At 37.6% G+C, this 16,850-nt stretch overlaps 2 protein-coding genes across 3 annotated transcripts in view; one reads left to right on the top strand and one right to left on the bottom strand.

The window, feature by feature from the left end:
- Nucleotides 1–16,850, top strand: part of IFT140 (intraflagellar transport 140) — an 86,385-nt gene that overhangs the window by 25,603 nt on the left and 43,932 nt on the right. The window contains exons 13-18 of one of the 2 annotated variants that reach the window (XM_052772831.1): nucleotides 1,134–1,251; nucleotides 1,703–1,830; nucleotides 4,421–4,568; nucleotides 6,096–6,227; nucleotides 7,427–7,459; nucleotides 8,617–8,813. In XM_052772831.1, the coding sequence (XP_052628791.1) occupies nucleotides 1,134–1,251; nucleotides 1,703–1,830; nucleotides 4,421–4,568; nucleotides 6,096–6,227; nucleotides 7,427–7,459; nucleotides 8,617–8,813 (756 nt within the window). The remainder of the gene's footprint in view (nucleotides 1–1,133; nucleotides 1,252–1,702; nucleotides 1,831–4,420; nucleotides 4,569–6,095; nucleotides 6,228–7,426; nucleotides 7,460–8,616; nucleotides 8,814–16,850) is intronic. The other variant, XM_052772832.1, reaches the window with a different exon arrangement.
- TMEM204 (transmembrane protein 204) overlaps nucleotides 9,585–16,850 on the bottom strand; it is a 31,457-nt gene continuing 24,191 nt past the window's right edge. The window contains exon 3 of the mRNA XM_052772840.1: nucleotides 9,585–11,317. Within this exon, the coding sequence (XP_052628800.1) occupies nucleotides 11,073–11,317 (245 nt within the window). The 3' untranslated portion in view covers nucleotides 9,585–11,072. The remainder of the gene's footprint in view (nucleotides 11,318–16,850) is intronic.

Genomic DNA, 16,850 nt, shown 5'->3' with positions numbered 1-16,850 from the left:
TCCAGCTGAGGAGGGGGAGTGATAGAACGGCTTTGGTGGGCACTTGGCATCCAGCCAGGGTCAACCCACCACAATCTGCTAATGACAAATGTAATTTTGAAAACCTGAAAAACCTCAAGAGTGAAATGGATTCTGTTCTTCCTTACATACTGTCACCAGAGGAATGCCAAAGTCTAGTTAGTTACCCACTTGGCAACTTGTTACCTGTGTTGAGATGGCACAAATTCCACACGGGACACAATTTGAAGGTTATTGGATTTGGGCAGGTTGTAACTAGCACAAATATTGGATTGTGATGTTTGATAGTGGAGAAAAAGCAGCTTAACTTCTGCATGCTATGTTAAATTTTTGTGGCTAGTAATGAAAACAACCTTTCTCAAATGATAACAGTATAGCGCTCTGTAATTTCAAAGCAAGAGTAGTTGGCTTAGAATAAATGAGAAGTCTGAACATGTAACCCAAGAATATTATTTTTACAGAATCAAAGATTTTTTTCATGGGATCGTATTATGGGTCTAAATTACTGTCACTTCTTTCTGTCGCATTCTTTTGATTCATGAGATCTGTCCTCTTTGTTGCTGAATGATCGCTGGGTTTGTATCTATACAGGCAGTAAGATTCTTTCAAGATAAAAAAAGCAGGGGGGTGGGGGTGGGGAAGGGTGGGTGTTAAGTATTGAATGATACAGTCTTTTGGAACTTATGTACAGAGGGAAAGTGACCAGTAAGATGATATAAATTACCACCCCCCCATGACATTTCTTTACCTCTGCTCCACAGTGTGTTTTGCATATGCAAACTTATGTGATGGGCTATATTCAACATTCATGGTACTATTCAACTTGCTTATGTAGGGATGTTCTTGCTCTATAGCCCTGTTTTGGGAATCCTGTAGGAGCATTGAAGTTTATTCTTGCTGATTCATTGAGGAAAGAGTGTGTCATTAACTTCTTCCTGAAAGAAAGGCAGGTCTCAGTAATCCTCTGGAGAGGAAGCTGGAGTCTGGGGCAGTGGTGTCGTAAGGTAGAAATAGTTTGTTTTTAAAAGTCTTACCCGTAATTTGAAAAATGTTTTGGCTGATCCGTATTGCCAGTTGCTTGCCATCATATGATTTATGTTTATTCCTTTCCACAGAGAGGCAAAAGTGCACTGCAGTAGCAAGAATTTCTTCGACCTGTTTCCTGGCCTTGGAGGCATTGCATCTGTCAAGTGCAATGCTAGTGGCAATAAAGTCAGCATCCTTGTTAGCAAGGTGAGGCAAAGGTCTTCACTTACTGCCCTAGGACCTGACCATCAGTTAATAGACTGGTGCAGTTCAAGGAGATGACTGAAGACACAAGATTCACTTCTCAGAAATAAACCTATGTGTTCTATGCAGCATATTGGGTCTTGAAATGTCATGTCCAAGCATGTAACTAAACACTAAAATTAAGGTATGTTAAGGTTTTGTACATTTGGCGAGAACAAGCCAGAAAAGGAAGCAATATTTTAGTTACAAAAGCTACTTTGTAGCATTTCAAAGACATCAAAGATTAACTTGCTAGAATAGAAAAACAGGAAGAAATTTTCTGATATTTCTTCCAAGGAATATTCTTGTGTGATTACCAGGAGACAAAACTGAGAGCGTGAATCAGATGAGATAAACATACCTTTTTTTCTTTTTGACTGTGTGCTTTAGCAACTTTTGTTTCCCCTTCTTGTAGGTGGATGGGAACATTGATTCCAAGATCTGTTTCTATGATGTTGAAATGGACAAAGTTACACTCTTTGATTTCAAGGCTGAACAGGGAAATGGTAGAGAGAAGCTTTCTTCTGGACAAAGCATTGACAAGTAAGAAGCTTTTATTTTGAGAAGTATTACTTGTGGATTTAAGATAGGAATCTGCTGTCTGAAGACAAGCAACACCTTGATACTGACATTCCTTTGACTTTGTGTAGTAGCTTGTATGAATTTAATTATTTTCTTTCTAAAGAATTAATTAAAACTGGTGCATTGTATGTCAATCAGCCTGCATCCCTGTCTCTTCCAATATGTGAACTAGGGAGTGTCAAATGAAGGTATCAGAAAGCAAGCTCAAAATAAGCAGGAGACAGTGGCTCTTCAGACAAGACGCAGCTGAGCTAAGGAACTCCTTGCCAAAGGAAGTTAAAGATGATAAAGGAAGGCTCCATGGAGGTATTGGACAAATTCACAGGAGAGAAATGCAGTGAGAGTTATTGGATATGTGGAAGCCATATCGGGCTCAAGAGGTCTCTGAGAGGAGGATGATTGGGTGTTGGGTGGATATGTGTAGAGGTATTACATGACTGGAATCAGGATCCGGGTCTTAAAATAAAGAAAAATCTTGGAAAATCTTGGAAAGCTACTCTTCCATGAAGAGTTTACAGGGTAGGAAATGAAAAGAGGACATTCTGAAGCTCCTCCTAGGAAAAAAGTTAATTTTTAAGTCCAATACAGGGTGGTTTTGTATGGATAAAAAGTAATGAAATATCTATTTAGAACTGACAGCTTTGTTTTCATACAAGCTGCTCTGTGGCGAATACATTAGAAATCCTAATAGCAAGGCAGCAAAATGCAGTGAACTAGGAATTCTCATGGAAGTATGGTGGAATGTTAGGGTACAAATTCCCATCTAGTTTTACAACAATTTTTCTGACTGACAATTTTTCTTAAGAAAAAACAGCGTTAGAATAGAAGGTGGTTTGTTTTTTTTAGCAACTATCTGCTGTAGGTATTACAAGCAAAAAAGGCTTTACTCTCCTTACCACTGAAAAACAGAAGAAACTACCCAGCTCATCAAAAACTAAGGACAGTGCAAATTTGGGGCCTTACATCTTGGTCAGTTATGTAAACAGTGTAATAATGAGTAGCGAGGAAGTTGTTTTCAAGTGTAGTATCTTGTGTAGCCCAACAGAGGCCACCACAAGCTAGTAATGCTGTTTCTCTGATATTTAAATGCTAGATGGTGTCAGTGTGAATAATCCATTTATCTGTGCTTCATTTTAGAGTATCTTGAAATTGGAATGAGTAAACTCACCAGAAAATAATAATAATCTACACTTCTTCCCCTCCTCTCTCTCTTCTCCTGAGGCAGAATCTAAACACTTGCAATTTTTTTACACAAATACTGTTTTTCAGTTTGTGAGTAATTTATTTTGAATTCAGTGGATAGGACATTGTGTATTTCTGCATCTCTTTGAATCTCTCCATTAATTTGCCTTCCAGTCCTCCTCCAATCCTCCCCACAAAGTCCACCCTTCAGTGGTGACGGCAAATGAGAAAAATATTTTAATGATTTCTCTGGTTTCTCTGTTTTTTTTTTTAAATTTGACACCTATTTATATTCTGTATTTTTTCATAAGAATTCTAAGCCATTGCTAAAATAGTGTGATTCTGTATGTCTAGAGTCTTAACGTGGCCAGCACTGAAGTAGTATTTAAAAGCCCAAAGGAGGCAGTAAAATGTTTCTTATTTAAACCGCTGCTGGAGAGTGGCTTTCCTAAAGCTGCAGGGGTTGTCCTTGTGCTTAATGTGCTATTTCACAGTGCCTTGGAATTATTCATGCACAGTATGAAGTTCAAGCACAGTACTGAGGAAATGGAATGAACTGTGGCATATCTAGAGACTGAAGTCCCCCAGCTGCAGGTCAGGTTCAGCTGCAACTCTGGAGTTTCCCTCAGCGCTGAGAAGTTCAGCAGTTCAAAGCATCAGTCATGCTGCAAGCCCAGGTCTCTTTGCTGAACTCGCAGTAGAGAGGGATCTGTTGCCTGAGAATATAAACTAATTTCTTATTTTTCCCCCCATCGGTTTAACCACAATTGTCTAGTTGTCATCTCTTATAACTGCTGCTTAGCTGGATTTGAACGTGAGACATACGTACTAGAAACTCTCTTTACTGCTTATCTAAATGCACATCAGTGTATTCAAGCTATCTTTAACCTGGCTGGGCATTTCTAGCAGTGCTGGCAATAAGCACCTTTGGGCAGGTTGTAAAACCCCCAAGAAGACAGAGCTGAGGTAGTCCCCGTGTTACAGTAGCTATACTGGTAGCAGTTGCTAAGGTAGATCATTTGAAGGATGTTCCGGTATTTCTGTGGGACATGTAATCTCAGTGGAGGCAGATTTTGGGTGCCTATTTGTATTTGTGGCAGTATCAGCTTTTTTTTCTACTGAAATGCTTTATGTCCTATAGTCATGGTTAATTTATACAGAACAAACTAAAAGTGGCATTGCCACATATAAAGCGTTAGGAGGTAGGAAGATGTATATGGTTAATGTTACAATGCAGGGGTACTGGTATAGATAACTGATCATCATCTGAAAATTATCCCTTGGTTAGTCCTTTATTTACATTCATGCACCGAATGGGCTGGAATTACTTTGTCTCCCTTTCTACAATTTTTTTCTTGTCTTTTGGTAGGTCTGTTGTGGAGTATCCAGAGTTGCACAGTCACATCCCTGCTTGCCATTTCTGGGACCAGAGTGAACCAAGACTTTTTGTATGTGAAGCAATTCTTGAAACAGGCCTACAGTCTCCAGACCAGAAGAAAAACCAGACTGAGAGCACAGTATGGTCTTTTTGTTTTACCTTGCTTTACATGGAGTTCTCCCTGTCCAAGTAATAAATCATTGGTCCTTCATTAAGAATGTGGGAGTAGGTAGTATACATTATCTTGTACAAAAATGAATAGTGAAACTATGTATTTGGTGTTTGTGGCTTCAGGCAGTCACTGTACATTAGCCTGCTGTTTTAGCCCTCACTTGAATACAATGACAAAGAAAAACAGGTAATTTCTTTACCTATGCTAGAATTTTGAAGATGATCATAATGCAAGCTTGTATCTAGACTAAATTTTTTCAGGTGACATTAACGGGTGAATTGGTAATCTAGAGGTTTGATACTTATTTAAAAAAAATAATGCAGATTTTATATCTGGAGTCCACTTTTAGCAGCAAGAATTAATTTGTTAGAATAACAGGGATCCTACTGTTAAGATGAACAGTGCAGTACACTCTTCCTGCCCAGTTCTTACCATCTTCTGCTTTGCTGGACAGACATTGTACATCTTTATGGTACTTCCAAAATTGTCTTTTACAATCGTTTTTACATTAGAAAAAAAATACATATTTATTTATCAGAAATGATCTAATAAAAGATTTCTTTCATCAGACCAACAATTCTTCCATGCTTCCCCTGCTAATGTGCTTGTAGCGGTCCTTACCATTTTGTCTGTACAGAACTGCCTGTCCTTCATAAATATTCCATTGATTTGAAATGTCCATATTGATTTAAAGTTTTCTGATTAGTTAAACCTCTTCTAATTAGAGATAGAAAGCTCTTTGTTTCTTTTGTTAGTTGAAACAACTTTAGAAAAATCACGGGAAGATCAAGGTAGAAGGGAGGAATGGAACAGGGATGTCTAGGGTCTTCTAGCAAAGAGAACACTTCAACCTAATATTCCTACTCTAAACAAGTAAAAATGTTTGGCTTCTACATAAAGTTGAAAAATAAAAAGATATAAAAGGAGTGCAACTTACTTTTTGGCCCTTATTCAACAAAACTTTTAACTGTATCCTTATTCTTTAAGAAATAAGAAGTCTGATTAACTTTTGTTAGAAATAAATGTTTCATTTTGACTTGAGTCAGGTCAATATTTAAGCTGTTACAGTAGCTATTTGTAAATGGCTAGTATATTCACTGGGAACTCAAAACAGTCAGTGAGCTGCTGAAATTATAATAGAAATAATATAGTATTAAAAAAAAAAAATTGAAAACAGTTGGGAGTATTTCTTTGACCTGAGTCAGATCTGTCAGAGACTTTTAGAGTAGCAGTCTGTGGCCAGGGACTTCCCTCTTTATGGTTGGTGAAGCTGGTTCCTAGGAATACAGTCTGTAATGTAAAATGAGTTGTAGGCTACTCACTATTGGGAGGAAGCGTGCAGCTCTGCCCTCTCCAGCAGGTGTGTGCATGTGAATGTATATGTCATATTATTTTCAAGAGAAGGTTCTGCCAATTGAGTATGGAAAATAAAAACAAAATGAAAGAAGGATATTGCAGCATAAAACCAAAACAATGCTTTGCTTCCTTTTCCAGATGGATGTTTGGATTATATCGTTCTTCAGTACTGAAGAGCATGGCCTTTTGCTTCAGGACAGTTTTCCATTGCCTTCATCCTACCAGGTTCTTCTGGGCATAGAGGTGCCACATTATTACTTTGCAAAAAAGGTGAGGAAATCTTTCACAATTCCTTCCCTTCCCATAAATTCTGACTTTTCACTGCATAGGGATCAAATTTAACCAAATTGAGTCTGGGTTAAGTAGAGAAACTCCAATGGCAGTTGCTGCATCACATGTAGAAATGACATAAAGATGATTCTAATGCAGGTGTACTTGGCAGTATTGTGGAAATCGTACTGAATTGGCTTTTCATGGGTACTGCATTCTGCATGCCATGTGTAAGTAAAGGAGACACAGTAATTACCAGGAAATGCAACTAAAAAAAGGGATGTGAAAAAAATTCTCTACTTTATGTAGTCACTGTGCCTATTGCAAGTAGGGGTGTGTGTGTCAACTTTACATAGGCCATAAGAGGGGGAGGTTTCCTACTAGCTTCAGCAGAAGCAACCTATTTCCTTGTTGGAATGGAGCTTAATCCCCACAGAATATCAAAGACAGCAAGAATACTCATCTTGCACTATCACCAAATGGCTATGTGCTACAAATACCAGGAATGCATGTTTTAACTTCTTAAACTTGAATATGAATCCAAAATTGTTTGCATCTTAGGTAAATAATACCGTGCATAATTCCATGCATACTGGAAGAAATGAAGCCTATTACCTACAGATTGGTTTTCTGGTTAAGCTCTGACCCGAGTTTCTTAGCGCTTGTTAAGATGATGATTTGCACTGCTCCCTTCTTGTAGGGGGTGCTTAACGGAGTCTGTTTATTCTACCAAGGCATTTATTTTTGTAAAATCTGCAGGAACTTAATATTAATGAGACTTCTAATAGTCGAAATCTTCTGAATAAGGCCAATGTGATCATGTAAATCTAATTTCATGTAGTAACGTGATCATGTAAATCTAATTTCATGTAGTTTAGGAGCAGTGTTAAACAGGGAGAATGTATCTAAATGTTTTTCTGCTTGATATATTTAGATTGAGAGTGGTACTTTGCAATTTAGCCCCCTTCCAAAGAGCTGACTGTTGTCACTCTTCCTGTGCAGATCTAGCTTTCAGAGTTGCACTCCATTTTACTTTCCTTTTTCCCTTAATTTGAAAGGTCAAGGGCGATCTGCTGCATTGTCTAATCTTTCTTTTAACACTTCCCCCCATCATGTCTCATGCTGTTTTACTTTGATGTTATGTCTCTTGTTTTTCTTTTTTTTTTTTTTAACTCTGTATGGATTTTTGCTGCCATTAGTTGTTTTTTCGGAGGGGATGTGTCTATAAACCTGTAAGTATCTGCATTATTTTCCTCCTCTTCCTTCATTCTCTGCTTTTCAGTCTTCTGTTTCTATTTTCTTCCCTCTCTAGATTACTGTATCTTAGTGACTAACTTGTTATATAATAATTCATTTTGGAAACATGATTTAGTATGTGAACAGAGTCTGCTTTAAATATAGCAAATTGAGTTGATGCAACAAGTCTGTTTTGACCAAGTTTCATTCCAGGGTTTCTCCTTATTCATTACAATGTCTTTTCTGTCCTGGTTCCAGAAATTCCCCAAACTGTAGTCAAATGCATTCACACTTTTGATTTCTGTCTTTTACTGTATCTAATACTTTCATTGTATAATAATATAATATTATTTTTTAATTGGCTTCTGTAAACCTTAATATTTAGCTATCTCATCTAACTATACAATTAGGGTAGAGTATATGTGAAATTTGGTGTCCTTCATGACTCAGATGATCTTCCACTGTGTTTGGCTTATGCAAGTTTCCTTGTTCCACTCTAGACAGATCATTTGATATTGATGATTGACCTTATCTTTATTCTTTTTCTCAATAATGGTTAAATTGCTTTGAGCTGTCTTTCAGTGACTGGTGATTGTATCACTGAAGCTCCAGAGGCTCCAGAACTGCCAATTGTATGGGGAAGGGTTGGAATCTGAGGTTTAGTGTTCATAAGCTTCACATGAAGGCAAGAATAAAAGAATTGGGCCTATGTAGTTAACTTTCAGAACAGCAGACTCATTTTTGAGAAGAGAGTGACCTTAGAGAAATGTTTATCTGAAATCTCCAGAAATCTGGGGACTTAAAATAATAGTTTCTTTTATAGTCATAATTACAATAATAATAAAAAATATAAAAGAATAATAATTATGACTATAATAATAGGAGGCTGCCTCTCCTGTGGCATTTTACCAATCTCCAAACTATCACTGATGTATTGTGATTGTTCGTTATGATATGCTAATCTTTTCTACGACATTCCATATTTTGGGGTGTTTTCTAGGAAGTTTGAAACATTGCAACTGTTGTCACTATTGATCATGGTCCTGCAGAAAAAGAAAACTTGGACTGTAGTGGAAATAACGTAATTACTTACACATACCAAGGAATAAGTTTCAACCTACTTGATACCTAAATGATAACATTTTCATTTTAGCTGGGAGAAGCTGAGAAAGGACAAGCAGAGTCTGGCTCAATAAAGGTGTCTCAGATGGTTGTGAGAAGACCCATGAGAGATTTCATTGGATTAGGAGACTGTGATAAGACTACCCAGGATGCCATGCTGAACTTCAGCTACTATCTGACTGCTGGAGACATGGATGAGGCCTTCAAATCCATCAAGCTGATAAAAAGGTATCATAAGTATTTGTATATATTTCTTTATGGGTACAGTTTATTTTCATTAAAAGTTTGTATGATGTTTTGATCCTCCTAAATTCTCCTTACATTTTTCCTGTCTGATTTCATTCTCCCTTTCATTTTTAACAAGATGAAATATCTTTATCTTACAGACATTTTAATGTATTCTCTGCTTATTCTTTGTCTACAAGATGTTACAAGCTCTGTGGATTCTTTTTTACTAAATGGGAAAAAATGATTGATAACAAGCAACCTTATTCTGTGTCTGAACGGCAAAAATCTCACATTATCACTAGAAGAAAATGAACATTCACAACTTTATTTATACATCTAAAATAATCACAGTAATACCGAGTATTACAAATTCACTGACCACATAGCTGATTTTTAAATTTAAATGTACATTATTATAATATGGATATTGTAATATTAGAAGAAATAATATAATGTATTTTAAATATTCCAATATTTTATTTTTTAAAAACCCTGCAATTAATCATAGCATATTATTTCTAGAAAATATTTTCCAGAAAGTAATGCAGGCAAATGAATACAAATCTTAGTTGGTTTTTACAAACCTACTGCTAGAAGAAACTCTTTGTCAGCTTTATGGTATTCTACCCTGATAGTCTAGAACAATGCAGTTGTTCTAAAGCATCAGTCTCTGCAGAGTGTTGCTCACCTTGAACGTGGTGCAGAGCAGCAGTTGGGGTTGAGTTTCTTATTACATCAGAACTGAGTGCAGAACAGAACTCAAGAGCCAGCTTGATGATCACATTTTAATAAAGTGTGGAAAAGTTTGGTGAAAATAATGGTAAAGAAGAAAAGCAGTATACTCAGCTGGGAGTGACACAACGGTCCTGAAGAACTTGTAACATTCACAGCTCATGGTCCTTCAAACCTATCAGTAACTGTGCTCAGAGTAGCATCCTTAGAGTTTTCAAACATGTCATTGCCTCTAGTTCCTGTAACCTAAGTATTTCTGCATAATAGTTTTTGACTGTTGTTTTTCTTCCTGAAAGTTACATGCACATGACTCATGAGGCCATGTGCTTTTCAGGGTCAGGCTTTATAAACATTACGCCTAATTCCAAAGGTACTAATTATTTTCATTTCATTACCATATTAAGTTACCAGGCAGGTCTTTTTTAAATCTTATGCTTAAGTCCTGTATGTGTTTCTTGTTCTCCAATTTGGGTGCTTGAGTTGCAGTTTTATTCTCCAATATTCACCGTGTTATGTGTCTCTGAGCATTGTTGGGCAGAGCTCGGTGTCCTGACATAGCACTCTAATCTGAAAATGTCACAGCGAATGTTAAAGCAAGCTCAGAAGAAAAGAAATTAATTTGGGCTGAAATATCTATTCTTAATAATCATTTCCAATAATGTAAGTTAATAGTATCTGTGATTATTAGGGGGTCCAGGTAACCTTATTTTGTAGATATTTGCTGTCATTGTAACAGTGAAATAGATTTTTCAGCAACATGTATTGCCTGTTCCAGCTGCGTACCCTTTTCATTTTTAATGGCTTGTCTGTTTATGTGTAGGATAAACCCAAACCTTTGTCTCAGGATAAAAAAGAAGTGTCTGAAAAAATGCAACTTAATTCTTCTGCATTCCCTTACTTTACAATTAGAATGATTAGAGTTGCTTTTGCTTTTTACTGTCTGGGCTGTGCTGTGGCTGGGGAGCAGGTGTTGCAGCTAATGAGAAGTTCCATGAAGAGAGGTGGATGGAAGGACTAAAGATTCATTAAATTTAAACAGCTCTTAAAATCATCACTTATTCTATAGTGAGTTTTCTGCTTTCTGAGATTGCCTGTTAACTCCAAAGCTATTGCCACTGGTCTCCTGTAGCTTTTTACATTATTATTAGGGAGCAGGATAACTTCATGCACACAGAGAAAACGTGTTTGGCTGCCTCTTTTCTGTATTCTGATTGCATACACTCTGTGTCTGCTACAGCTGACCCTGCTGACATGTAGCTGTGATGCTCTGTCAGGATTCTGACAATCCAACATTCTGTGCTGTACAGCAGAGGGAGAGGGCAATATAATATAATATATATAAAATTATGTGTTTTATACATATGTATATAGATGGAGCCCATCCAAATAATAATTGAGGGCCTCTGCCCACAGGAGTGAGCTTTGTGATGTCTTTCAACCCTTGGTTTTAAATTATAGCATATATTTATAGAAAGCAACTCCAGTGCAGATCTCCTTGGAGATCTCTTCCCTTTCAAGTCCACTCTTTCAGCACGGTGACTCAACATAGTCGTTTTCCAGGCCACGGCGAAACCGAGCGGTCAGGGTACGGCTAATGACAATGACCCGGGGTGCCATGCAGTCCTCACGCCTGTGAAGGATGTTCCATATGAGAATGGCAGCTGCCAGCGTGGCCAAAAGACAGGCTCCAATGTTCAGATAGCAAGACCAAGAGAGGTTGGTGTATGGTCCGATGCGGTAGAAAGTCACCAATCCGATAACCAGAACAAAACCTGCAAGGAGAATGTGAGAATTATTTTTAATGAGTATTCTCTTGAATTTCTGTAGTGGCAAGATGCCATAGGTCAGCATTCATGAGTCTGTAAAGCCTTTCTATCCCTGTTATGATGTGCTGTATGTGTTCGTGAAGGCATAGTTGGGCATGATGATATATGCAAAGACTGGGTGCCTGAAATGGAGTCTTAATGTTAGGTTTCAATCTGTTCACTCTGATTAAGTTTCTTACTACCACTTAGCTGTATTTCACGTTGTGTTTTTTCCCCATCCTCTTGTCTCACATGCACAGATGTCCTCTTTCTTATTCCTGTTGCCAGCACAGAAAACTGGTATACTAATGATAATAATAATGAAAATATTTTATTCAGAATATGGTACACTTATTCTGAAATTTTAAAATGTTTATTTAAGGCAGGCTGCTATTGTAAACTACAAAAGATGATGAATAGCTAAATATCTTACAGAAATAATAAAAAAAAATAGAAGCCGAAAAAAAAGGGAAGGTAAAATAAATGGGACTTCTTTTTCTGCACTGGAAGAAAGTGTTATGAGGCAGGAGTAGTATCATGCCTTCAGAAGCTACCAAAGGCAAGGTTTCCATTCCCTTCCTAACTTTAAGCACAGTATTAAGTTCCCTAAAAGGTAGGTAATATTAGAGTAATAACACTGCACTTGTCTACCATTTCCATCCAGATGTTACAATGTGATTTGCAAAAAAACTAAAAAAAATATTTTCCATGTTCTTTTTGGTAGACACCACTGATAAATAGTAATGTTATTTCAGAGATGAGTGACTTTTCTAGTCATGCAGGAGGTCCATATTAGAACAAGGGGCAGAATCCATATCTCTTGACTCCTACTTTATATTACTAAGACTGCCCTTTCCCTGAAGAATGCATTGATAAGCACACAATTACTTTTCTGCCTTCTATTTATTGTATTAGTCTCTCTTCCTGTCCCTATTCTCAAATAAAACTACCTTTCAGCTTAAGTAATTTATACATGAGATTAGACTGAAACAAACAAAGAGGCAAATGTGCCTCACTAACCGAAAAAAGGTTTTCTCTATTTTCCTACACACTTCCTTAACCACCACCATAACACAAGAAACATCATTGACAAAAGGACCCCTTCATGAAGGAAGACTAGAATAAACAAAGGCCCATAAACAACCAGAGGATTTCTAGATACCATCTTCCTAAGTTCACGGGCAAGGACAAGTCAAGAGCAAGTCAGTCCCAGTGGCTGCATGCTGTCTTCTCAGTTACCTGTGCTGCTTGTAAACACTGTTCCCACAGATACGTGGCAATGCTCAAAAATGGTGTGATACCAGCCTCTGGTCCTTGATTTTCCATGAAAGAGCACATCCTGAGTATGCATTGTATCAAGTTTCTTTCTAAAAAGAGTACTAGTAATGCAGTGAAGATGGAAAAGACACAAATTATATACAGATGAAAAAAATAGAGGAGGGAAATGAAATACAAATAGGAGAAAAAAAATCAATCGCTACTTAAGTAGGCGTGACACTTTTACTGTTCTGAGAGTCAATAATGTGAAGGCTGAATCCCCCTCCTAATAAAACAAGCAATGAATGAATATTAATTGAGGAGACATCTGGCATCCTCAGCTCTCTTGTGTCTACCTAGGAGGTGGTTTGTAACTCAGTTGCTTACTACACCTTTTCCTCCTGAAGTAGCACTGTCCCACAGGTGGCATGTACCAGAGAGGGTTTGAAGTGAGTCATCTCTTCCTAAGGATATATGAGGAGGAAATAGGTTCTTACAGGAGGAGTAGCTCTTTCCTGCTCTTTCACCACTCTGCAGTAGCCTTTGCTGTGAAAAAAGTCTAACATGGATGGGTTTTAGGCTGTTGACTCAGTTGTAAGGACAGCAAGTAATAATGCCTTGATTTTGTCAGTAAGTCTAGTAGTTATTTAATGGTTCAGCTTAGTTATAAATGAACAAGTTTCATTTGGGAAAAATGTGGCCACATGGAGCACATTGAGTTGTGGAAATCACTGATCTCTACAGTAATTGTTTGCTAGCAGTCCCAAATTGAGTCTGCAGGCTTACTTAGGAGGACATTTTAATGTTAGTGAAGTTGGAGATGGGATCCCAATACATAGGTGGTCATCTAGCATTATTTCAAAGTATACAGGTTTGAAAGTTGCTTCTTGACTCCTGTTCGAAAAAATACTCAGTTACAGCTGAGGTAGTTAAGCTTGAATCTTCATTTTTTTCAGTAATCACTGTTGGATGACACACCTTATATCAGACTATGCATGCTTTTTAAAATCCTCGTCTCTTGAAGCCAGGCAGATGTTATCTACATCCTTGGATGGACTGTTGAAGGCAAATCATGCATCTTTGAAGGAATTAATTTTTCTGTATATTCATATGCTTAGCTCATCACCATATGAAAGTGGGAGTGTTCTCTCCTTGTGCATTCAAAATCCTCAGTGAAGTTTGCACATGTTTTTTCAGCATTCATTACTTTTGTCCTCAAAGCCACAGTTAATTGTGCTCTTCCTTTTCTGTGATGTTTCCTTGAACTGCTTTTGAATTCTCATGACTTTGCCATTTGGTGTTATCTGGACCTTGTATGACTTTAATCTATTTCTTTATTGTTAGCAGTAATAGCATACAAGAAGATTGCAGCAGAGCTGGGAAACAAAAGAGCTTTCCCTCATTTCCAGCATCATTCTCTGAGTTCAGTTTGTCCTATGGTAGAGAAGAGAGGGGGAGATCAGATCCTGTATTGTGGAATACATCAGGTTTTTTTAAACTCTCCTCTGAGATGGCTCGGTTCCCCATCTGTGGAACTAAGATGAAAAAACTTCTTTTCTCCTGTGCTTTGTTTTGTATTTCAGAGCTTTGGGAGCAGAGCACGCTAGCTGTAATGTGCTTAGAGAGAATGTGTCTCTCTACATCTACTTTTGAGGTCTTCAGGTTTTATAATACAGATATACACTGATAGTGCTTTGCTCTTCCACAGGTTGCAGTCCACTTTTCAAAAGATGATAGATACCATTTTTCTCATAAAGGTAGGAAATTGAGAGAAAGGGAGATTGCTTGTACCTCCTGTGGCCAGTTGTGGAGCTGTTTCTTTTCCTTCTGATTTAAAATTCGCAGGAAGGAGGGTATTGAGGTACAAATCAAGAGACCCATCTTACTGATGAGTCTGGGACATGATGAAACTTTGTGTGGTCAGTTTTCCTTTTTGGTTTTCCTTTCAGCGCTCTTTTCCAGTTCACATACACTTTCACAGGGAGTCCAAAAAGCTTTAAATAAATTAAAAAAATGTCTGAAGCAAATCATAAAACCTTAAGCAGGAAGAACTGTGAAACTAAGCTGTGTGTACCAGTGACCTCTAAGGTACCAGGTACCTCTAAGGGACAGTTACAAATATTAATAACAGTCCACTTTACACTATCTTGCATTATTTGTTTGAGGCTCTCTTGGCAGAGGGAGCTAGGTTCAGGAACACCAGTTACACAGAGTAACCATGATGCTATGTTGTGTCTTGCAGCTTAATTTCCAGTTATTGAATTGTGATGGGTGCTTTCCCACTGCAGGTTTACAGATATTTACTCTACCATTATCTCTAGCTTAGAGAAGTAGTGGATGATTAGCATTTCTAGAAAGTCAGAAAGAAAGTCAGGTCTGCTTGTGCAAACCTGCTAGGAAAAACCTTTAGGGTTCCTGGTACGTGTGAGAGCTGTATTCCCTTGGGCATGAGCTTTGCCCCATTCTTTGCTCATTTAGCCAAGGCAAGCAGCAGTGGTCTATACATGTTCCGTTATGGCACAGCAGAAGTAAATAAATACTGTACGAATATTTTCAATATTTAAACTTTTTTCCAAATACCCAGCTTTTAATTAAATTACTTAGCTTTTTCTTTCTTGCTTATGTATCACTTATGGCCAATTACTGTCCTAAATGGCTACACATCTCCATGCTAGACTGGCCACCTTCATGAGCCCTTCCATCCAATGGAGAAATTATCCACCAGGAAAAAGCACTAAGGCTTCCTTACAGGTCCCAAAATAAAACTATTTATGCTAGCAAGACTATTTCCCTTCACAGGCCCTTTGCCTGAACCCTGATCAGATGAGCAGCCAGTCATGCAAGAGGCTTTAACTCCTTTTGCAGTTCTGTGCCAGTGTCTGAGTGGGGGGGAACTGGGAGATAGTGGGTTTGAACGCTCCCTGACTTGGCAGATAACAGGACTGAGTCACTGGAGCTTGAGTGAAAGATGTAGGATCTGTTTAGAATACTTTGCTGCAGGCTAGACAGGAACTGACATTTAAGAAGAGAGAAAAACATGACAGAGGTGGGAGAGTTGGAAGCATGTTACTGTAGAGAGTTTCCATAATTAGTTTTACACTTCTGCCAGTGTAAGTGAAAAATGTCACTGTGAACAGTATTTTCCAGCATTCTTATTTCATATTAGCATGACCTGATATTGGATTTATAAATGTAGGAACTTAAGAGCAAAAGGTGAAGAAATAGTACTCATTCAAAAAGACTGAGTTTGCATAGGATGGTATTTAATAGGATGGTATTTAAATTTTGATGAATGTTGCTTTTGTAAAGATGATGTTGTGTGGAAACCCCCAAAGTTTGCTTGGAGAGATTTTGTCTGTAGTAACTTCATCAAAATTAGACTTCTTGAAGCAAAGAGCTCCAATGTGCTACTTTTGTTTTCCTTGCCCTTAGAGTGGTCGTCTTGTACACCAGCCAAGAATTGAGATGGAACATTTAGCAGCAAGTCTGTTCTCTAAATAACTGGGCAAACACATTCAATTCACTTATTTTTGCCAGCCTGGCCTTTTTCCTTCAGTGGTTTCTCTTTCTTGGGGAAAGCAGATTTTTTAAATTTTTTTTTTATTATTATTACTTTGTTATATGGATATATCTGACGAGTGGTATCTTCCTAGTTTGGATGAAACCTTACGGATAATTATGTGTGTGCCATTTGGTTGCAAACCCTAGTGTACTGATGCAATAATACTCAGTTTCTGTAAGCAAAGAGAATGAAACTGAAGTTTGAGTAATGTTTTATTTTTACTAACGTAGCTAAAGCAGGAGTATTTTCATGATACTGGTATCTCCTGTTTTGCTTACTGCCTTCACTATGAGTGTTATTAGCATTAGGAAATCTTTGACAACATTTTAATTTGTTGCCTTTGAATACTGCTAAGTATTCAATTAGCGTATCACTTTTGTTAGAATTTAGAGTAGGAAAAATGGTGCTGGAATTCTGCTCCTACTGATGGTTGTGTAATATGGGTATGACTCAGTTGTTAATGTAAATATACCAATGCAGTATTTGGCTCTGTATTTGAACAGTTAGAAGTACACCTATAAAAATTAACCTTGTATTAAGAATAGCTTCTATCTCCATGACTAAAACTGACTGTGGTGACTTTTCACTTTTTAGATAGATATTTGTAACATTGAGCAATGTCTGAATTTAGTTGCAGTATTCCAATACAATACCTGGAGGGGGACAGTTGGTTTCCCAGAC

Source organism: Harpia harpyja, chromosome 21, assembly GCF_026419915.1.
Source record: "Harpia harpyja isolate bHarHar1 chromosome 21, bHarHar1 primary haplotype, whole genome shotgun sequence".
NCBI classification, from domain to species: domain Eukaryota; kingdom Metazoa; phylum Chordata; class Aves; order Accipitriformes; family Accipitridae; genus Harpia; species Harpia harpyja.
The sequence above is the reverse complement of the archived record's forward strand: the minus strand, read 5'-3'. Positions and strand labels throughout refer to the sequence as shown.